Source organism: Hibiscus syriacus, unplaced genomic scaffold (genome assembly GCF_006381635.1).
Source record: "Hibiscus syriacus cultivar Baekdansim isolate YM2019G1 unplaced genomic scaffold, ASM638163v2 tig00111398_pilon, whole genome shotgun sequence".
NCBI classification, from domain to species: Eukaryota; Viridiplantae; Streptophyta; class Magnoliopsida; order Malvales; family Malvaceae; genus Hibiscus; species Hibiscus syriacus.
In genome coordinates this window covers 2,795,939-2,818,772 of record NW_024063081.1, presented here as the reverse complement: position 1 = coordinate 2,818,772, position 22,834 = coordinate 2,795,939, and the positions used below count along the sequence as shown (strand labels likewise).

The following is a 22,834-nucleotide window of genomic DNA, read 5'->3' as shown; positions in this document are numbered from 1 at the left end:
ATCTTTTTAGGGTAAAATACATGAATGGTAGCTAAATTTTGAGAAATATTTCGTTTTATCTGATAAACTTTTAAAAATTACAAAAAAGTCATTAACATTATCGATTTGTAACAAAATTTTCATAAACGTTATCGATTTGTAAAAAAATACTCAATCGATGTTAACAGCCATTAGTTGGGGTGAAGGAAAGCTGATTTGGCATGTTAATCGGCTGATCTAGCATTATTTTTACCACGTGAGATAGTTGACCGTCTTTTTCTCCCATTTACAGTCGCTAAACTATTCATTTTCCAAAAAATCATTTTTTTTATTGGCATTTAAAGGACCACACCAAACAACTAGAACCAGCTTCTTCCTTCTTTCTTCATACATATATAACAACTCTTGAAGAGGAGGTTGAAAAGAAGAGAGAAAGAGAGATCGAAAATAGCCATCGGAGTAGGTGCAATTGAGATGATACTCTGATGCGTTTTAAAGGAAGCTTATTGGTGCAAGAAATGGAGGTGGAGCGTCGCCCATATTATCATAACTACAGCTGTTCTTTACACAGCCTAAAGGTTAGTAACGAACCCATAAATATCTTCCAGTTAACACACATATATTGATAATACAAATTTTTTGTACTAAGTGAGCACAATCAATAAAATAAATAATTAATCGAAGAAAATTATGATTTAAAGATAATGTGTGTCCACCTTAAAAATAAACTACATCCACCATTGAATACGGTAAATGGAGCAGGAAATTGCTTGAGGAATCTATTTTCGCCATGCATGAAAACACCTAGAAAACTTATTCTTCGGCGGGAGTATCAAATGTTTCCCGGTGAAGAAATCACCTCCTTTTGAGCATAATGATTAAATAAAATGTCATTCAACTCAATTATATTTATTGCTCATGTCCAGTTTAAGAGTAAAGATGTATTTCTATCGAATCATTCACTATTCAATGAATGAAGAACTTCATAAGCTATCGTAACATTATCGGAGATCAAACTCCATGGAACAAGAACACTTTGAACTTTGTCTATCAAAATATATAAAATAGAGTGGAGTCGGACTTTTGAAATGATTTTATATAAACTATTATAGACCTTAAAAATTTAAATATATATTCTTGATATTAAAAATGTTAATAAAATGATATATACTTTTACAAATTATGAAGAAATTTAACAAATCTATAAATTATCGGAACCACTTGAGAGTTCAAAAAACTGAACAAAATATATTATATTATGTATAAAAACTAGCTCATGTGTATTAATTATTATACTTGAATACAGCTTACACAACGCTCCTGACCGACAGGCAAAACGCCAAAATCTACTGATTTTTTAAAAATCAATTTGCTATTCGAACCTTCCTTTATATCGTAATCGCAAAATATTTTGGGATCCTAATCTTTTTATATTACATCTTTACCCCCAAATAATATACTCCTACAACATTTTTTTAATAAAGCTAATAAGGAATCAAATTTATTACTTTATTTAAAATAGTCAAAATAAAATAATCTATCTATTAATAATTATTTCATATACAATAATCTTATTATGTGCCTTTTTAGTTATATTTTATAAATAAAAGACAAAAATAACGACATCATTACAATTTGGTTATAAAATATTTTTTCTATTATTAGTAGGTAGAATAATAGTCCTTAAATATATTCGAATATTTGGTTTACAGCAGGTTGAAAAATAAGATTTCAAACATATTCACTAAAAAATAAGAAGGATTTTCATAAAAAATCACATTAATTTTTATTTAAAATTAAAGAAATCAATTTAACGGTGAAAACTTTTCTTAATTCTATTATCAGATATAAACATATAATTTTATATTAATAATACAAATTTTTTAAAAATTGTATTATAGAGTTAGAGAGTATGAAATTATAAAATTTTAAAGAATACAAAATTAGAAAATCGATAAAACACATAAATAAAATACTTAAAATATATGAAAATTTAAAACTTTCAAAAAAATATAGCCTCTTTTAATACCTCTTTAATCTATTTATGCATTTGTTTTATTGTGACAGTATATGTTATAAAAACTCAATTATTTGACTATTAATGCTCAAATATCCTACAATCGTTTGTGCTCAAACCTGAGATATATAAAAATAACAATCATTCTTTTAACCACTAATATAACTTAACTCGTTGCTATTCACGTATCTTTCTTTCTTTTTTTCCTATTCGTTGATAATATATCATAATCACACAATTATAATACCAACAAAATAAATAACGTACAATAGAAATACTATAGACGTTACATGTATTAATAGAACGAAAAATAATAATTATTTTACTTGTAAATAATTAATTTTTACAATCTTGAACACTCAAATATTAACGTTGAAAACCTTGTTATTTTAAAACTTAACCCCCAAATGTTGGTTGGAGATTTGCCAATTGCCATTAAAACGCAATTAGGAAATGCAATACCTTAATTTACACGACAAATCACTTAATTATTTCCTCACAAAATAGATATAAATATAATAGAACGAAAGAGCCATGTTGCCAACTCAAATCCAGTGCTTTCTTCCCCTAAGCGCGATTTTAATAATCAATGTTCATCAACAATCTTAAGATTCTCTATCTTTTTTACCCATATTTTTTTTTCTCCCAGAAACCAAGCTAAATTCCTAAAATTCATCAATTTCCATAAGTTTCCATAATCGGCTGAAAAAAAAGAAAAAAAAAGTTTCCCATGAAATCCATCTTCCAATCGTTTAGCTGCTGAAACCCAACTTTGTGGAAGCCAAAGCAAAGCCGTGAAAATGATTTCCAGCACAATGTGTTTCTTCTCGTTGTTATGGACAACATCATTTTTGGTCGGCGTGAACTCAGATCTAGCTTCCGACAGGGCAGCCTTAGTGGCTCTTCGAGCAGCTGTGGGTGGACGCTCACGTCTATGGAATCTGTCGAGCAGCCCATGTACTTGGACCGGTGTAAACTGCAGCGGAAACAGAGTCGTCGAGTTAAGAATGCCCGGAATGGGACTATCGGGTAAGCTTCCCATTGCTATTGGGAACTTAACTCGGCTCCAAACACTTTCTCTTCGTTTCAATGCTCTTTCTGGACCAATCCCATCTGATTTCACCAAGCTTACATCCCTTCGAAACCTCTACTTGCAAGGTAATGCGTTTTCCGGTGAGATTCCTCAGTTTTTGTTCACTTTGCAGAACCTGGTTAGGCTTAATCTTGCAGACAACAATTTCACTGGATCGATCCCTGCGAGTGTTAACAATTTGACTCGGTTGGGTACTTTGTATTTGGAGAACAATCAGTTATCTGGGTCAATACCCGATATTAATCTGCCTACACTTAAGCAATTCAATGTTTCTTTTAATCAGTTGAATGGATCAATCCCAAAGGGGTTGTCAGGAAATCCAAAGACTGCTTTTCAAGGGAATGCTTTATGTGGGAAGCCATTGGTTTCTTGTAATGGGGCAGAAAGTAGTGGGAGTAAATTTTCCGGTGGAGCTATTGCCGGCATTGTTATTGGATCAGTGATTGTGTTTGTGTTGATTTTGATTCTATTGATATGTTTATGTAGAAGAAAAGGTGGTAAGAAAATGGAGACGAGGGACATTGCCCCTACAAAACAGACTGAGGTTGAAATTCCTAGAGAAAAGGCAATAGAGGAAGGTAATAATAACAGAAGCAATGGGTTACCTGGAGCAGTAAGTAATAATAATAGAAGTAATGGGTTATCTGGGGTAGTCAAAAAGGATTCTAAGAGTAATGGTAGTAAGAGTTTGATGTTTTTCGGGAAGGCGGAAAAGGTGTTCGATCTGGATGATTTATTGAGGGCTTCTGCAGAGGTTTTGGGGAAGGGAACGTTCGGGACAACGTATAAGGCGACATTGCAGATGGGGATGGTTGTTGCAGTGAAGAGGCTTAAGGATGTGATGGTGCCGGAGAAGGAAATCGAGGAGAAAATGGCTGTAGTTGGAGCCATGGATCACGGCAACTTGGTCCCATTGAGGGCCTGCTACTTTAGTGGGGATGAGAAGTTTCTTGTGTATGATTACATGCCCGTGGGAAGCTTGTCTGCACTTTTGCATGGTCAGTATGATCTCTTCTTCTTTCTTGATTTTGTGTATACTTTTAATATGCTATAAGTTTACCTAATATTGAGAAATGTGATATTGAAAGCTTGGTATAAGATTTTACATTTGTGTTTTTTAATATACATGTTTCCTTCTGTTGTTAATGTTGGTGTTATATATGGAAAATCAGGTAACAGAGGAGCTGGTAGGACTCCATTGAATTGGGACACTCGGTGGGGTATTGCCCTTGGAGCTGCTGAAGGCATTGCATACCTGCATTCCAAGGGCTCCGAAATCTCCCATGGAAACATTAAATCCTCAAACATCCTACTCGCTACATCCTATGAAGCTCGTGTATCTGATTTTGGTCTTGCTCAACTTGCTAGTCCCTCGTTGGCTCCCACCCGTGTCGATGGCTACCGTGCGCCAGAGGTTACAGATGCTCGTAAAGTATCCCAAAAAGCTGATGTCTATAGCTTTGGCATATTGCTTCTAGAACTACTTACCGGTAAGGCACCCACACATGCTGTACTGAATGAGGAAGGAGTAGACCTCCCGAGATGGGTCCAATCTGTAGTTCGAGAGGAGTGGACAGCCGAAGTGTTCGACCTTGAACTTCTGAGAGACCCCAATGTCGAGGAAGATATGGTCCAACTCTTACAGCTTGCCATCGATTGCACCGCTCAATATCCTGACAAGCGTCCTTCCATGGCCGAGGTGACGAGTCAAATTGAACACCTCGGTCGATCGAGCTCTGAGAAATAGACTCGTAGCAAATGATTGAGGCTCCACCTTATTCAGTAAAGGACTACAACTATCAGCTATCTTTCGTTTGTTTGTTTTTTTTTCCATTTTCATTATTCTTAGATAGAGTTTGATTCTTTAAGAATCAGAGGATTCCCTCCTCTTCTTTCCCCCCCCCCCCAATATTCCCCCTGCCTTGTCAACATTCATGCCAACATTTTGCTTAATTTCTTGTAACTCTGCAGTTTTATTATTGTATTCGGTAAGGGGGTTTGTTATTTTCTTTTCTTCATTTGAAATGCAAAATGCAGTGAATTGTCTATTCATTTGTGTTTGGATGAAATGAATGATCCTTCATATTTTTTCCTCCATTTTTAACCCTTTTGCTTTGCCGATAGAGTATTAACTCAGTTGACATCATTATAATTAGGGACGGATCAGTATTTTATATCAACTGAGCGAAATTTTAAAATTTTAAAAAATAATGAAATAACAAACTTCTATGGAACGAAAACATATTTTTAATAGAAAATATATATGTAAAATCTAAAATGTATGGTAATTTTAAATTTTCAGGGATGATTGTACTCATCTGCCCTTTCAATCCATCCTTGATTATTATAATATTAAAAATACCATAATCTACCTAGGTTAGGGATTAATGGATATTTTCGACATTATAATTTATAGTAATTAATTATTAATACCTTACTGAGAATGGTTGAAGAAAATAATTTGAGTGATATCAATTGTCCCTTCCTGTTTTAGGCAGTTAGATGAAGTGGATTACTGAGTATAAAATATAGTTAGTGATCTTTTGCTTTTGCTTTATTATGCAACTGAGTAAAAATTAAGTTGCTTCACAAAGAATCTTAATTCTTCTTCTCCACCACTAAACAACAATGGCCATTGCTTTTGGTACAAACATGATTTGGTCAATGTCAAAACCGGTTTAAGAGAGTATAGCCAATGGGTGGCCCACTTTTGGTTAATTAGGTCACAGAATAAGATTTTGCCTATTCTAAGCACATAATTTTAACATCAGAAATATGAATCTTAAAAAAGTAATATTAAAAATTTAAAGATGAGAAATTATAATTTTTTAAAGAATATAAAATATTAAAAATACTTAAATTATATAAAATTTTAATTTTTTTAAAAGATGCACTCCCAAGTCCCAACCGTCTTTAGTTCAGCCCCTACCATCATGAGATAAAGATATTACTACAAATAACACGTTAATTACCTTTAAAAATTATTTTCATTAACACAACATCTAAATTATTTTAAAATTTAATTAGTATTTAAATATAGGGTAAACTATATGTTTAGTAATCCAATTATCACTTTTGTTTCGTTTTGATCATTCAATTATTTTTTTTAAATTATATCTAACATTTAGTTTTGGTTTCATTTTGGTCACCCGTTGTTAAAAAATCAACAATAATGCTGGCGTGTCATAATAAGGTGATGCCATGTCATCATTGGAAAAAATGTCATGTCAATAGTTCTGTTAATTTTTTAACTGTGGGTGACCAAAATGAAATCAAAACGTAACATTAGGTATGATTTTGAAAAAAAATAATTGGATGACTAAAACAAAATAAAGTGATATTTGGAGTACTAAACATGTAGTTTACCCTTAAATATATTTAAATGTAGGGTGAAATATCTATATGAAACAGCTTTATTGAGTCCATCAGCTATTAAAAGTTACAAAATGGTCTATTAATTATAGGGTGTTTCTTTGTTGAGTCCCCGACTATTAAAAAATACAAAATAGTCACCTGACTATTCGTGTGTTCCGAACTCGTTCTTCTCCATTAAAAAATAATGAAAAGGGGAAACGGGAAAAATTGTAAAACTGTTACTGGAATCTTTAATGTAAAATTCAAGTTTGGGTTAATTACACCTGAATATTTCTTTCAGGCTTCAGAATTATTACTACCATTTTTGCTGGGTGCAATTCCCAGACTTTCTATGGCTGGTATATGACTTCAATTTGTTCCAGAGGAACCTACCCCATCTTCTAGAGTTTAGCTTGTGGAATATAAGTATTGGAACATGCCTGGATATAGATTGAAGGCCTTATTTTGAATTGGACAAGAGGTTGACTGCTTAGACCGATGAGCTACAGTGATATTGACATGGAAACAAACAAGTAATTCCTATAGCTGTTGGCCTGGCTAACCACATTAGCTGTAGATAAGGATCCTTTTACTGTATGTTATGAGCTTTGATGTTCTCTTTGAACTTCAAATTTGCATGAGCGAAATGCTATTAAATAGGATCTTGCAAAGGAGGAATCACTTTGATGATAAGTCTAATTTTAATTGTTTATTGAAGTCTTGTACATATTCCTTAATGTTTTTAGGCTCAATTGTTCTGTTGTATTTATCGCTTTGTGCCTGTGTTATGTTGCATGTATGGACAAAAGTCCCAAAGCATTGCATCAATATCCAATTGCTATTCATGTCACATGATGCACGAATAGTTTTCAAGTTTCTTTATGAAGCCAAATCAAAGTGCGGACATGGAAGGACTCTTAGAGCTTATGTCATATTTCTTTCCTCGGATCATACAGTAGCCACGAAAATGGGCAGTAAAAGTCGAATTCCACCCCCTCATCTGAGGCATCCTCTCCCTGGCCCTGGCATGGTACGTTCTGACCCATTTGGTCTTGGAATTCCCCATTTTGATATGTCGCCACCTCCAGAAATCATGGAACAAAAGCTTTATGCACAGCATGTGGAGATGCAGAAACTTGGTACAGAAAACCAGAGAATGGCGGCTACCCATTGGACATTGAGACAGGAACTTGCTGCTGCACAGCATGAGTTGCAGATTTTGCATGCACAGATAGGAGCCGTAACATCTGAAAGAGAACAACAAATGAAGAGCCTTACGGAAAAAATAGCTAAGATGGAAGCTGAATTGAAAGCATCTGAGCCACTGCAGGGTTGCAGCAGGCACGTTCTGAAGCTGAGAATTTGGTTTTAGCCAGGGAAGAACTTTTCTCCAAAGTGCATCAATTAAATCAAGAGATTCAGAGAGCTCATGTTGATGGGCAACAGATATCAGCTCTGCTGGCAGAACTTGAGAACCTCAGACAGGAATATCAGCATTACAGTTGCAGGTTTTTGTTGTGCTCTTATCCATGGATGTTTTTGGAGCAAAGTTGAGAAAGATTAAAGTAGAACGGCTGGTATTGAACAGGAAATTAATACTAAAACTTTTTTTTTCTTTCTAAAAGATCTCTCTTTCCTCTTTGTCCTCCCTGAGCATGCCTGGTCATTCAGCTAAAGTCCTTTCAGATCTTTCTTTCTGGAATTGTTTTGGTTCCATGAGTCGCAATACCTATTCTTGATCATGCAGCGCTTTATTTGACTATGAGAAGTAACTTTACAACGATGACCTTGAATCACGTCAGGTGATGAAGAAAAATTATATGACGTTGACAAGGGAAGTAGAGAAGCTTAGCGCCGGGATGATGAATGCTTCTAATGTTGACAAAAGAATTGGTATCCTCTCTTCTGATCTTTTTCTTTTTGAGATTTTTATTCCCCCACCCCTTTTAGATGGCTCATATGTGGAATCAAATGCAGCTGGTCAATATGGCGGGGCCACAGGAAACAATGAGAATGATGCTTCTGGACATCCCGTGGGACAAAATACATATGAAGATGGTTACGTTATTCACCAGGTTCCATAATGGCATAAATCTGTCTGTGCTGAAATATGGATGAGTTGTATGTTTGCAACTGCTAGTACAAATTACATTATATCGAAATGTTTTTTAGGGTAAAATTAATACCTTTTTTTTATATAAACTTGGATTAATTAACAATTTTGAAAGTACGGAACAGTAACTGCACAAACAGCAGTCTAGTATTGAGGATTGCGTTTCTTCTGCTAATTCTATCTAGTAGATAAATGACATTCTTCTCATTCTGCATTATAGAGACATGGTGCTCTACCACCTGCTGCTATTGGCGCAAATGTAGGTGCCACCTCTGCTTATGTTGGAAATCAGTCCGTGTCTGGATCTGCACCTATGAGGTCCGGCAACGAGATGTCTGGAAAACCCGCCCATGATTTGTCAAGAGAGACTGGTTATGAATCACAAAGGGTGCCAGTTTATGACGCACAGAGAGGACCTAGTTATGACAGTCAAAGAACCCATGTCTATGATGCACAGAGAGGATCCGTCCAGTGGTGCAACATATGATACAGCAGATAGAAGTCCTGCTGTGCTACATGGACAAGCAGAATCCCGGAATAACGGACCTTATGGATCAGCAACACCTCCTGGTCGAGCTGGAAACACATACGAGCCAGTAGCACCCGCTCGTGGTGGAAATCCAGATAGGAGGTGAGAATTATATCATTCAACATTTTGACAGGGATAGTTGATGGTACGAGTCTGGTAGCACTTTCTTTCTTGTTCAGCCATTATTATATTAATATTTGTATTGAACAAAGTATGTGACTATAACAATTTCGTCTCTGCTGGATCTGAGTGCTAGAGTAAGGATGTAAGATAATAAGCACGAACAAAACAACCTCAATAAGTAAGAATGTTATTATTTATAGACGTCTCAAGTTCGAACATGATGTCTACAGGAATATATGAAGATTTATTATTAAATGATTAAGAATCTTTTCAATAAATAATACCTTATATTCGTAACACAATGAATTAGAATTAAGCGGCTTTTGGACAGCAGTTTCCATTTTTTAGAAATAAAATTTGTACTATTCAAAATGCAAATTTATTCCTTTTGCCTTTTCAACATACGGATATGGAGCTTACTATCTATATATATTCTATGGCTTTAAATCTATAATGTTACCACTAATAATATTATAGTTTTTAATATAATAATAATAAAATATTATTATTATTATTATCATTTTAGAATACAATAATAACATTAAACTAAGAATAATAGTATTTAAAAAAATTCTTTCAACGTTTTTATATAAATAAATAATTAAGTGTATCCTCTCATATTTTTCATTTATTCAATTTAGTCAGTCTTTACTTTTCATAATTTTATTTTTACTATTAACTTTATATTTATACATTTTGGGCACTATTTGGTTTTGGTATTCTATTTGTAAATCTAACTTTATATTTTATGCATTTTAGTCACTAATTAATTTTAATGTTTTTATTTTAACCCCTAACTATTTATACTTTTCGTATGTGAAACACTTTCAACATATTTTCTTTTTTATGCAACCAACTACGTTTAAAAACATAATTTTACCATAATTAAAAAAATTATATAAAATAATTTAACAAAAATAATAACGTAAAACTTGCTGACATTGTTTCAACAGCTACATTTGCTAAAAAAAATATTTCGTAAAATAAATCATAATTTTTTCTCTTCATCAAAATAAAACTTTCTGTTTAAAATCATCTAACCACTCTTTCTTTTATATACAAGAACAAAAATTCCCTCTAATTTTAAACATTTAACCAATTTTCCACTTATACTATTCTTTTCAATTTAATGTCTGTCACCCTTAATGGTCTTTCTCAAACATATTTAATATACTGCCCTAGTTTTTCTTTTCCCTTAACTTTGCGCCGCTAGCTTTCTTCTTAGTCTTAGTTGACTGAAGGTGACAATAGTCTTGGTCGTCGATTATTAATATTTATTATTTTTATATCGTATATTTGATTTTTTTTTTAAATTTTCAATGATTTTATTTTTATGGTATGTTTTTGACACATTCTTGTATACCTTTTGACATTTTCAGTCCTTTTTATTGGTTATTTAGTTGATTTTTTTGGGATGGATTTGATATCGGCTCGACTGATTAAGATGAAACTTATTTGTTATCTTGTTTATATGTCCTGCTTTGGACCATTGGATGAATTTGGATAAACGGTTTGCGTTCGGAGATAGTTTTCTCACGATGTTCAATTTTGATTTGCAATTGTTGGTGGTCTTTCAGTAATTTGATCATCTGTTGTGGTTCATTTGTTAGTGCAGTCAGAATCATTCGAATCTTTATTTTATTGAGTTTTTTAGATGAATTTTTAACCGATCTTTATATGATCTAAAGTGTCAAGTTTCATGTCAATTGTTATATGAAATGTTTTAATTACGTGTTTAGTTTATACTTATAATTATAAACCGTCATTGTAATTTTAAATTTTATTTTTTTAATAAAACTAGTTGTTGTTATTTACGTAAAAAAATATACTTAGTATATCAAACTCTTTTCAGTGTTTCATCTATGTAAGATAATAAATATATTGTACAAACAGTAAATTAAAAATAAATTTAATGGTTAAGAAGGACACTTTTAATTAGTTGATGAGTTGAAAATTAAAATTTATTTGATATGTACGAAGGTGGCATTTCATTGGTGGGCAATTTGCAATTTTAACAGATAGAGTCGTCGCTTGATATAAACAACGTATAAAAATCTTTATTAGGAGATGAATTTCAAGTAAACAAATAAGATAAATTACGTGTGTTGTATTTAAATTATTAATTTTATTTCATTATAATATCTAAATTTTTATTAATTTCAAAATAATAACTAAGGTTTCTTTTTTATTTTATTTTGGTACATTGCCGTTAAAAACATAACGGAACTGTTACAACATTGTATTTTTTATAAGTAAATTACGTTATTTATCACTCAATTATTTTCTCATTCCTATTTGTTTCGTTGAAGTTTAATTTTTAATCTAATTACTTAAAATTCAAATTACTCTTAATTTAATCACTTCAACTTTCAAAATTTTCTAATTTTATTTTTATTATATATTAATAAAATAATAAAAATAAAAATGTCATGTCACAAAAAATATTAATAAAATAAATTAGAATGATTAAAACATGAGTAATTTGAATGTTGAGTAGTTAAATTGAAATTTTTTAAACTTTAGTTTAGTGACCAAAATAAAAATGAGAAGATAGATAAGTAATGAATATTGTAATTCACTTATAAAAATGTCACATACAAAATTTCCGTTAAGCTTTTAATTGTGGGGTACTAAAATAAAATAAAAAGTAAATGTTAGATATAATTTTGAAACAAATGAAAGTTTAGATACTAAAATGAAATAAAATTGATAGTTTATATACTAAACGTATTAAACAAAAATGTTATTCGAATAAAACAAAATTTTCCGATATGGATTAATATGTTTCAATGATTAAAAGAATAATTATTATTTAAAGGGATTTTAAGTTTAATTTATTAAAATATTTAAACATTTACTACTAAATAATTAATTTTTTAAATTAAATATTATCTTTATAAAAATCTCAATCTAATAAAAGAAAACGATTTTCCACCAAGATGACAATAACAGCCATTGACTTGACTTTAATATGTACTGTAAAGTCAATTTTATTTCTTCAATTAATCAACAAACATCCCACAGTTTTTACAGTCACCGCCGCCATCTCCGCCCATGTCTTCTCCAAAGCCTCAAAGCCCCAACAAAGTTCACCATTTCCTCTTCCCCAGAGCTCAATCCTCCGTCCTGCCCGACCCTTCCCGTTTCTTTTCCCCGAACCTCCTCTCATCCCCTCTCCCCACCAACTCTTACTTCCAAAACTTCGCTCTCAAAAATGGCTTCCAACCAGAGTACATCCACCCTTATCTCATCAAATTGGCCGACTCTTCCCTTTCCATCTGCTACCCATCTATCTGCAACAACCCTTCTGTCGTTTACCAAATCTTCGACCCTGATCTTACCATCTGTGCTACTGATAAAACATGCCCAAGCCATGTAATCTCTTCTTACAGTGATCTCAGTGTTACTTTGGATTTCCCCTCTTCGAACCTACGTTTCTTTCTTGTCTGAGGTTGTCCCTTTTTGACTTGTTCTGTAACGGGGAATATTCCGATATCAATTTCTCCTAGTCACGCGATTATCTCGTTTTCTTCGAATAGTTCCCTCACCAAGCATACTGTTAAGCTTAACAACGGTCAAACATGGCTTATTTATACGTCTTCATCCGTCAGTTTTAGTCATGGTCTTTCTTCGATTGTTTCCGGTGTTCGGGTATTATTCGGATTGCTGTGCTACCCGGTTTGGATCCAATATATGAATCCATTCTGGATCAGTTCAGTTCCTGCTACCCAACCTCAGGTGATGCAGTTTTAACTAAACCGTTTTGTTTGGAATATAAATGGGAAAAGAAAGGGTGGGGTGGTTTGCTTATGCTTGCACACCCACTTCATCTTGATATTTTAGCTAGTGACTGTTGTGATGTTAAGGTTTTAGAGAATTTTAATTATAAAAGCATTGATGGGGAGCTTGTTGGTGTTGTTGGTGATTCGTGGGTGTTGAAACCGCACCAGGTTTCGGTAACTTGGCATTCTATTAAAGGGGTTAAGGAAGAATCCTACGCTGAGATTGTGATTGCCCTTGCTAAGGACGCTGAGGCCTTGGATTCATCGGCTATAACGACGACATCGTCTTATTATTACGGGAAGTTGATTGCGAGAGCAGCGAGGTTGGCGTTGATTGCTGAAGAAGTGAGCTGTCTTGATGTGATTCCAAAAATAAAGACGTTCTTGAAGGATACAATTGAGCCATGGTTGGATGGGAGTTTCAATGGGAATGGTTTTTTGTATGAATCAAAATGGGGTGGCATTGTGACTAAACAAGGCTTAGCTGATTCAGGGGCAGATTTTGGTTTTGGAGTTTATAGTGGCCACCATTCTCATATCGGTTACTTCCTTTATGGAATAGCTGTCTTGGCCAAGATCAATCCGGCTTGGGGAAGGAGGTGTAAGCCCCAAGCTTACTCGCTCATGGCAGATTTCATGAACCTAGGCAGGCATTCGAATTCAAATTATCCACGTTTGAGGTGTTTCGATTTGTACAAACTGCATTCTTGGGCCGGAGGGTTGACTGAATTCATAGATGGAAGGAACGAAGAAAACACTGGTGAAGCAGTGAATGGATATTACTCTGCTGCACTAATGGGGTTATCCTATGGAGACACCCATCTAGTTGCAATCGGATCAACTCTTATGGCATTAGAGATTCAAGCAGCACAAGCATGGTGGCATGTGAAGGAGGGAGATAATCTATATGGAGAAGAATTCACACGAGAGAACCGAGTCATGGGCGTCTTGTGGGCGAACAAGAGGGACAGCGGCTTTTGGTTTGCTCCACCTTACTGGAGAGAGTGTCGGCTCGGAATCCAATTGCTACCCGTAATGCCTATCAGTGAGGTGGTGTTCTCGGATATCGAGTTTACTAGAGGGCTAGTGAACTGGACACTGCCGACACTGGAAAGGGATGACGTGGGAGAGGGATGGAAAGGGTTTATGTTTGCCTTGGAAGCAATTTATGACAAAGAAAGTGCTTTGGAGAAGATAAGGAACCTGAAGGGTCATGATGATGGGAATTCACTCACAAATCTCTTGTGGTGGGTTCACAGCAGAAGTGATGAACTCGAAATCGAACATGGTGCTGAGGGAAAATATTTCTGGTTTACTCACTGCTTTGCTCTTACATATTTGTTGGAAAAAATAAAATTTTGGAAACTTGCAGTGAAGGTATAATTTTATATTCTTATCCATAAGACTTTTATAGTACTATGTTAAGTAAAAAATAAAAAATTGATATTAAAGTAAGTTATTTGTGAATTATGTTGAGGAAAATGAATAGTGTTGAATTATATTTTGATATAACAAATTAAGGTAAATTGTTTTTTTAGACTTAAATTTAATTTATTTAAAGTTTTTAAAGTTTTTAAAAATAATTCAAAGACCATTAAAAGTGAATTTGAGCACAAAACTGATTTTCAACATTCGTAGTACCGATATTGTTCTTATAATATTCATATTCACCATTTCAAAATCTTATTTTTTTTAATTAAATCTTATTAAAATAAAATTTAATATAAAAGGAATTAAAAGTGAACACCTATTATGTATAATACAAATTTATTTTAAATCAAAAAATTAAAAGAATAATATTTTTATTTAAAATTGCATGAAAGGACCTCAGTAAATGGGAAAGACGAATTTAAAATCGTTTATAATAAATAATGAACTAAACCCATCAAGTGTTTTTAGTGATAAAAGGAAATATTATTCTCTTTAGAGATCTTGAGTTCGAGCAGTTACATCAACGGAATATGTGTGCAACATCTTCAATTAAGAAAAATCTAAACAAACATTATTAAAATATTTCAATCCTTAAAATTATGAACAATTATTACGAATTTAAAACCGTAATTATGTAAAAAAAAATAATTTCGAAAGACCTATTTTGATCTTTTATTATCATAATTTTAATCCTTAAAATATGTTTTTATTCTCATTATAAATTTAATTTTCAATTGAACTTTTATACTCTAGAATATTTATAATTAATATTAACTAATCTTAAATTAATCCGACTCGTTTGGCCCCGTCCCATCCCATTCATCTCACATGTCGAAAAAAAGTTACTATCATATTTTACTTTTTACGGTTCGTGTTTTAATAATGAATTAAATGATATTCGTAGTAAAAGAATTATTGTTATTTTTTGAGGACTTGGGTTCAAGTACTATAGATGTCAGGGGTGTGAGCGTTCAACGTCAGGAGATTGAGAGTTATCTTTGAACAAATATTATCTTATACTTACCCAAAATTAATAAAAAAAAACACAATTTGTGTTTTAAAAACGTAGATGGTAACTAGACTCTATCCCACCTTCTTTTTTTTTTATTCTTTAGAATTTTTATCATCTTCTATAGATAAGATCACTTTTTTCTTCTTTGATTTTGTTTAGTTAGCGATGGTATCGATTTTGATGTTGGTTGCTAATCGCGGTTCTCTTTTCTACCTTTATAGCACATTTTTCGTCTTCTTTCTCAGTCGCTTGGTCGTTCTTTTTATTTTAGTTTTCTTAAGGTTGAATTTGATGACGCAATAACTGATCAAGATAATGTTTATTTGTAATCTTATTGATCTTTCTTGATATTTACCTTCAGATTAAATTTGGATACATAATTTTGAGTTCATGGATAGTTTTTCACGACGCTCGGCTCTGATTTGCGGTTCTCGATGGTCTTTCGATAGCTTAATCACCTTATGTGGTTCGGTTTACAATGCAATCGGATTTGATCATATCTATTTTTGTTCGAGTCTTTTGATTGGCTTTTTTACCTTTTGCATGTATGGTCTTTATATGATCTAAAATGACTAGTTTCAACGTTATAAGAAAATATCCGAATTATGTATTTAATTTATAATTATAGTTATATACCTTTATTATATTTTTAAATATTTTTACTTTTTAATAAGCTAGTGACTTCTATTAAAAAAAACGTAGATGATAACTATTTGGAAAAAACATGTACATGGAAACTATTTAAAAAAATAATTGTATATGGAAACTATATTTTTTTCCAAACAATATATGGAAACTGTTTTAAAAAATGAGTTATTTGTATTATATTTCCTCAAAGTATGACTATTGTTTTAAATTGATCATCAAACTTTTAAATATTCTAATTTCATTACTAAATTAAATTAATCCTCGAACTTTTGAACATTCCAATTTCATCCTTAAACTATGACCTTCATTTTAAATTGGTCCCCAAACTTTTTGAACATTCCAATTTTATCTCAAACTATAAATATATACTAATCATTTCCCTTGCTAATAAAATGTATAGGCCAAGTTATATTATTGTATGTTTGAAAAATAAAATTTAGGTTAAACTATGGTTGAAACTAATTACATATTTGGATGAATTTGAGCATAAAATTAGAATATTCAAAAGTTTGGGGATCAAATTAGAAAGAGGGTCATATTTTAGGGATGAAATTAGAATATTTTGAAGTTTACGGACTAATTTAGAACGAGAGTCGTAATTTAGGATAAAATTGGTGTATTCAAAGTTTAATGATCAATTTAAAATGAATATTATAATTTGATGACATATGATACAATTAACTCGAAAAAATTGTATATGGAAAGTGGTAACTGTAATCTAGTCTTTAATGTTTTGCAACACAATTGGCAAGTATAAATGCGTAATAGATGTTACATATTTTGTATCCGCTCACCTCCATCTACTCTAACCCATCTCTCAACGCATTCCAAACTATGGCTTCTTTCGGTGTTGCTTCTCTTCTCGTCCTTTTGCTCATAGCTTTTTGTAAGTATATTCAATCTTTCTCTACCATTGCATACGTATAAACGTAATAGTTTTCTTTCGTACGAGAGGTATTGTATTCTGAAGCAAGGATGGACCGAAGGAAACTATATTATAAATTATGATCAGTTTTCGCTTCTAAAATTTTATAAATTTATTCATCTAACATAAAATTTCGCATTCCTCCCTATTCTGTAAGAAAATAGTTTCAATCGTCCCGTGAGATTCAAGCCCATGTATATTAATGAATTAAATGATGGTTTAAATTTGCAGGTGTATCAAACTCGGAAGGAAAATCATGTACAAGAGACGTAGACTGTACGTTCGTCAAGTGTCCGCATGGCAGCAACTATTGTGACGGGAAAACCCATACATGCCAGTGCTACTGGCGTGGACCTCCCTCTAGCATTGCACCGATGGTGGATGCTAAAACTAAGTGCGGCAACGATGCCGACTGCGCCGTGGTTTGTCCACCACATTGCAAAGCATATCACTGTCAAAATGGCGTTTGTTTGTGCCAGTGTGGTGCCTGAAAAACATGTACTGAGTTTCGTTCTAAGGACCCACAGTTTGCGTCTTTTAATAACGCCGTCGTTTATAAATTTGTACCAATTTGTTGAATAAAAATGGTGTCGAGAAAATTGATTTATCTTCTTTATACATCGTCTCAAAATAAATTCAAATCCGATCTAAACTAAAATCTGTTTTAATATTAAGATGTTATCCAATTAGAGTTTTTTTTTTCGACAACCAACGATTTTCTTTTAATATCTTCATCGTCCTAATTTCAGGTCTCATTACCTCTCCTCTTTTTGCTTTCGTAGTTGGGGTTCACAAATCTGCATTCTTTTGGTTCGGCTTACAGGAAGGAAAGCAACAAAAATGGGATGACAAATGACGGTGTGATGGTTGAATAGTGGAGGAAGGTAATGAGAGAAGAAACATAAAACCGGCTATAATATAAACAGTAAATTATACGAAAAGTCTCTAGAGTGTTGTTTTGTTGAATTCCTATATTATTTAAAGTTACAAATTTGTCTTTTGATATGGGGTGATACTTTATTGAGTCCCCGATTATTAAAAGTTACAGAATGGTCACCCAATTATGGGATGACGATCGTCTAAGCTAGACGTTAATCTGCTGACTGAGTTATGATAAAATCTAATCTCAAAATCTCAAATGATTATACAATTCAAACGATTATGGGATCATATATTATCATATCTCAGACAACAGGTTAGCGTCTAGCTCAAACGACCATCAATTTTTTAACGAAAAATTGCGAGTTTTGAACATATGAATAGTCAGACCATTTTGTTACTTTTAGTAGTTGAGAGACTAACAGAATAGTACCCTATAATCATATGATCATTTTGTAACTTTTAATAGTTGAATGACTCAAGAAAACAACAACTTATAGTCGAGGACCGTTCATATATTTTACCTTAATATAAATTAAATTTATATAATATTTAAATATGAATGGTTAAATTTTTAGAATTAAGATTAAATTCTAATAATACGCAAACGTTAAGGATTATATTTATTGTCATGTCACTATAATTAATTTTTTTGTATGAAAATTAACTATTGATAAACATTTTATAATTTTGGGTAACTCAAATCATTAATTGACGATATTTTATACTCGAGTGACCCAACTAAAAAATATCCTGTAAACAAAGGGTTTCAAAAATGATTTATGAATATATTTTATAACTTCCGTCAACATGCTATTAACACCTCTGTCGGTGATTGAAGGCCTACAGAACTTTCATTCTCTGTAATTTTTCACATACGTGATTGCAAAACAGACAATTTTAGAATATAATAGAATTTCTTTTTTTAATAAACAAAATTCACAATATCAAATAAAATAATATACTGTCATTAAAATAATATTTATGATATTTAATTAGTTTTGTAACTGTTAATTTTTTTTACTCTTTTACCCTCGTTTTGGGCATACAAAGAATGTTAATTTCGCTTCTAAGTGATACACATATTAGAGCAACTCTCTTTTATCTTCCCTTATCCCTTGCTTAAAGTTTTGTTTTTACTTTTTGGAATATTGTTTTCTGAACGTTGGATTCTAAGTGGGAGAAAATAAATATTGTTAACCTCAATTCATTTTTTTATAAGAGTAATATCGATTCATTTTTATTTTAATATTTGGGTATACGATTATTGAAGAGGTGTGTTAATCTTGGAAACAACACCATAACGGATTGACTACAAGAATGATTGGATCGTATATTCGGGCTGCTCAAATCATATGACGGGTGACAAACAGAAGTTGCAAAACCTATCTAAGTACAATGGAGGTCGTGTGGTGGTGACAGCTGATAACTTAAGGTTACCGATAACTCACATCGGTAAGACGATAGTTACGCCTCGATATAATACTAACCAGGTGCAACTCCAAGATGTTTACCATGTCCCAGGAATGAAGAAAAATTTGCTATATGTGGCTCAACTAACATCATCAGGTCATTATGTCTTATTTGGTCCCCAAGACGTGAAGGTTTATCGTGACGTCAAAATCTAAAAAACACCAACAATGGAGGGACGACGTTTGGAGTCAATTTACGTGATGTCAGCAGAGTCTGCATATGTAGACATGACAAGGAAAAATGAGACATCAGATCTATGGCACATGCGGTTAGGTCACATTAGTTATTCCAAGCTAAGTGTGATGGTGAAGAAGTCGATGCTTAAGGGGCTTCCTCAACTAGACGTGAGAACAGACACGGTCTGTGCGGGATGCCAGTATGGTAAAGCACACCAATTACCATATGACGAGTTGAAGTTTAAAGCAAAAGAACCATTGGAGTTAATTCACTCTGATGTGTTCGGATCGGTTAAGCAACAGTCAATTAGCGGTATGCGGTACATGGTAACATTCATTGATGATTTCTCCAGGTATGTGTGGGTTTTCTTTATAAAAGAAAAATCTGACACTTTCTCAAAGTTTAAAGAGTTCAGAGACTTATCTGAAGGAGAAGTGGGAAAGAATATATGCTGCTTCCGCACAGACAACGAAGGAGAATATAGATCAAACAAGTTCTCTCAATACCTAAGGGAATGTTGAATACGTCATCAGTACACTTGTGCCAACATGCCACAACAAAATGGTGCAGCGGAAAGAAAAAACGGCATCTTGCAGAAATTTGTCGAAGTATGCTACATGCAAAGAATGTACGTGAAAGATTTTGGGCTAAAGCAATGAGGACTGCAGCCTTTGTGATCGACAGACTTCCTCAACCAAGGTTAGGATTTGTTTCACCCTTTGAGAAACTATGGAACATAAAACCTACAGTTAGCTACTTTCGAGTATTTGACTGTGTATGTTATGTGTTTGTTCCTGATCATTTACGGAGCAAATTTGACAAGAAAGTTGTTAGATGTATCTTTGTGGGATATGACAGCCAGAGAAATGGGTGGAAATATTGTGATCCAATTAGTGGAAGATGCTACACGTCACGAAATGTGGTATTTGATGAAGCATCTTCTTGGTGGTCCTTAGAGAAGGAGATGTTGCCAGATTCGAGAGAATTTGGAGACAAGCTACAACAAAAGATGGGGGATCATGCTGTTCAACTCCAAACAAGTTCAGATGAATCAGAAGATCCAAATAGCGATGATGTCAAACAAAGAGTGACTCAGAATCCTAGATAAACTGGCGTGTATCAACAACCAAATGAAGAAGGTGGGCCCAGTGAAACAGAATAATCAATTCCACAATCTCAACTCCGAAGGTCAACAAGAATACGAAGGCCAAATCCTAAATATGCCAATGCAACCATAATTGAAGAAGTAACAGAGCCTGAGACGTTCGAAGAAGCATCGCAAAGTTCTGAGTGGATGACAACTATGAAAGAAGAGATCGATGCACTTCAGCAAAATCAAACTTGGGATCTTGTGCCAAAGATAAAAGATATGAAACCCATATCTTGCAAATGAGTTTACAAGATAAAGCGTCGTCTAGATGGGTCAATCGAAAGGTACAAGGCACGATTGGTAGATCATGGTTTCTCTCAACAGTATGGACTAGACTATGATGAAACATTTAGTCCAGTGGCAAAACTTACAACCGTACGAGTCCTACTTGCACTTGCAGCCAACAAAGACTGGAATTTGTGGCAGATGGATGTGAAGAATGCTTTTCTTCATGGAGATCTAGATCGAGAGATCTACATGACCCAACCAATGGGTTTTCAGAGTCAAGATCATCCTGAGTATTTGTGTAAGCTGCGAAAAGCACTATACGGAATGAAACAAGAACCTAGGGCGTGGTATGATAAGATTGTTGAATTTCTAACGAAAAGTGGCTATTCAGTAACACCTGCAGATTCTAGCTTGTTTTTCAAAGTCAATGAATGTAAGCTAGCTATCGTGCTAGTGTACGTGGATGGCTTAATTATAATCGGTGATGATGAGGCAGCAATTCTTCAGACAAAGGAGAATTTATCAGTTCGTTTCCAGATTAAGGAACTTGGACAACTTAAGCACTTCCTTGGTCTAGAGGTTGATCGCACACACGAAGGAATATTTATGTGTCAACAGAAATATGCTAAAGATTTGTTGAAGAGGTTTGGAATGCTCGAATACAAGCCAACTTCAACTCCAATGGAACCAAATGTCAAAATGTGTGCACATGAAGGAAAAAATTTGGAAGATGCAACAATGTATCGATAATTGGTAGGTAGTTTGATCTACTTAACTTTGACCTGACCTGACATTTCTTATGTAGTTGGTGTGATGAGTCGATATATGCAAAATCCAAAGAAGCCTCATTTGGAAGTAGTTCGACGAATACTGAGATATGTGAAGAGTACAATTGACTATGATCTTTTGTACAAGAAAGGTGGAGACTGCAAGTTAGTTGGTTATTGTGATGCTGATTATGCAGGAGATCATGACACCAGGAGATCAACAACTGGGTATGTGTTTAAGCTTGGCTCCAGAACAATTTCTTGGTGTAGCAAGAGACAACCAACGATATCATTGTCAACCACTGAAGCTGAGTATCGAGTAGCAGCAATGGCAGCTCAATAGAGTACATGGTTGATACAGTTGATGAATAATCTACATAAACCAATAGATTATGCAATTCTTTTGTACTGTGACAACCAATCAACAATTCGGCTGGCGGAGAATCTTGTTTTTCATGCAAGAACTAAACATGTGGAAGTACATTACCACTTTGTTAGGGAAAAAGTTTTGCAATAAGAGATTGAGATAAGGCAAATCAAGACAGATGAGCAAATTGCTGACTTGTTTACAAAAAAACTTGAGTGTTGGAAAGTTTGAACATTTCCGTCGTCAGCATGGCGTGATTCAAAAAATAGAGGCTAACATTGAGGGGGTGTTGAAAATTTAATATTAGCCTAAATAAGTTCACACATAAATTAATTTGATGTCATTGCTTACATCAATTTAGTTAGGTGAAAATTAAGTATTTTTCTCATGTTTTAATTTTAATGGTTTAGATTATTTAGTGCTTATTTTAATGAGTGGTTTAGATTTTTTTCTTGTAACCTATAAATACCCTATTTGTATTTGAGTTTTATCATCCAACAATCAAAGCTTAATTATAAGCATTTGAAAGCTTTCTTAAGAGTTATCCCCTTTTGCAATTTTGTAAGATTATTCTAAAGAGAGTTTTTTCTTCTTCTCAATCAATTCGAGTTTTTACTCTATTTTGATTCAACATTATAGTATAAATCAAAATCAAAATATTATAAATATTAATATTGGATTAAATTATAAAATTTAAAAATAAATAGAGAATAATTTAAGATTAAATATTTAAAAGACTTAACATGTAATTATTAATATTGGATTAAATTGAATAAAAAAATTAAAA

The 22,834-nt window shown here is 33.2% G+C and overlaps 2 protein-coding genes and 2 pseudogenes across 2 annotated transcripts; all 4 read left to right on the top strand.

Annotated features, from left to right (window-relative positions):
• Window positions 1–2,576: 2,576 nt before the first annotated feature.
• LOC120161045 (probable inactive receptor kinase At5g16590) lies at window positions 2,577–5,091 on the top strand. Its single transcript, XM_039171349.1, has 2 exons — window positions 2,577–4,087; window positions 4,262–5,091. The coding sequence occupies exons 1-2, from the start codon at window positions 2,797–2,799 to the stop codon at window positions 4,834–4,836; spliced, it is 1,866 nt and encodes a 621-aa protein (XP_039027280.1). The 5' UTR covers window positions 2,577–2,796; the 3' UTR covers window positions 4,837–5,091.
• A 2,315-nt stretch (window positions 5,092–7,406) lies between these two features.
• LOC120160991 lies at window positions 7,407–9,324 on the top strand (annotated as a pseudogene).
• Window positions 9,325–12,260: 2,936 nt separating this feature from the next.
• LOC120161134 lies at window positions 12,261–15,813 on the top strand (annotated as a pseudogene).
• A 1,067-nt stretch (window positions 15,814–16,880) lies between these two features.
• LOC120161240 (putative defensin-like protein 262) lies at window positions 16,881–17,497 on the top strand. The gene is made up of 2 exons (XM_039171507.1): window positions 16,881–16,967; window positions 17,238–17,497. The coding sequence occupies exons 1-2, from the start codon at window positions 16,916–16,918 to the stop codon at window positions 17,495–17,497; spliced, it is 312 nt and encodes a 103-aa protein (XP_039027438.1). The 5' UTR covers window positions 16,881–16,915.
• The last annotated feature ends 5,337 nt before the right edge of the window (window positions 17,498–22,834 follow it).

What these genes read in the sequence shown, in the direction of transcription:
- LOC120161240 (XM_039171507.1), top strand. Translation starts at nt 16,916, where the DNA reads ATGGCTTCTTTCGGTGTTGCTTCTCTTCTCGTCCTTTTGCTCATAGCT. An exon ending in CCTTTTGCTCATAGCTTTTT is followed by an intron (nt 16,968 to 17,237) that starts GTAAGTATATTC and finishes TTAAATTTGCAG; the next exon opens with GTGTATCAAACTCGGAAGGA.
- LOC120161045 (XM_039171349.1), top strand. Translation starts at nt 2,797, where the DNA reads ATGATTTCCAGCACAATGTGTTTCTTCTCGTTGTTATGGACAACATCA. An exon ending in CTTGTCTGCACTTTTGCATG is followed by an intron (nt 4,088 to 4,261) that starts GTCAGTATGATC and finishes ATGGAAAATCAG; the next exon opens with GTAACAGAGGAGCTGGTAGG.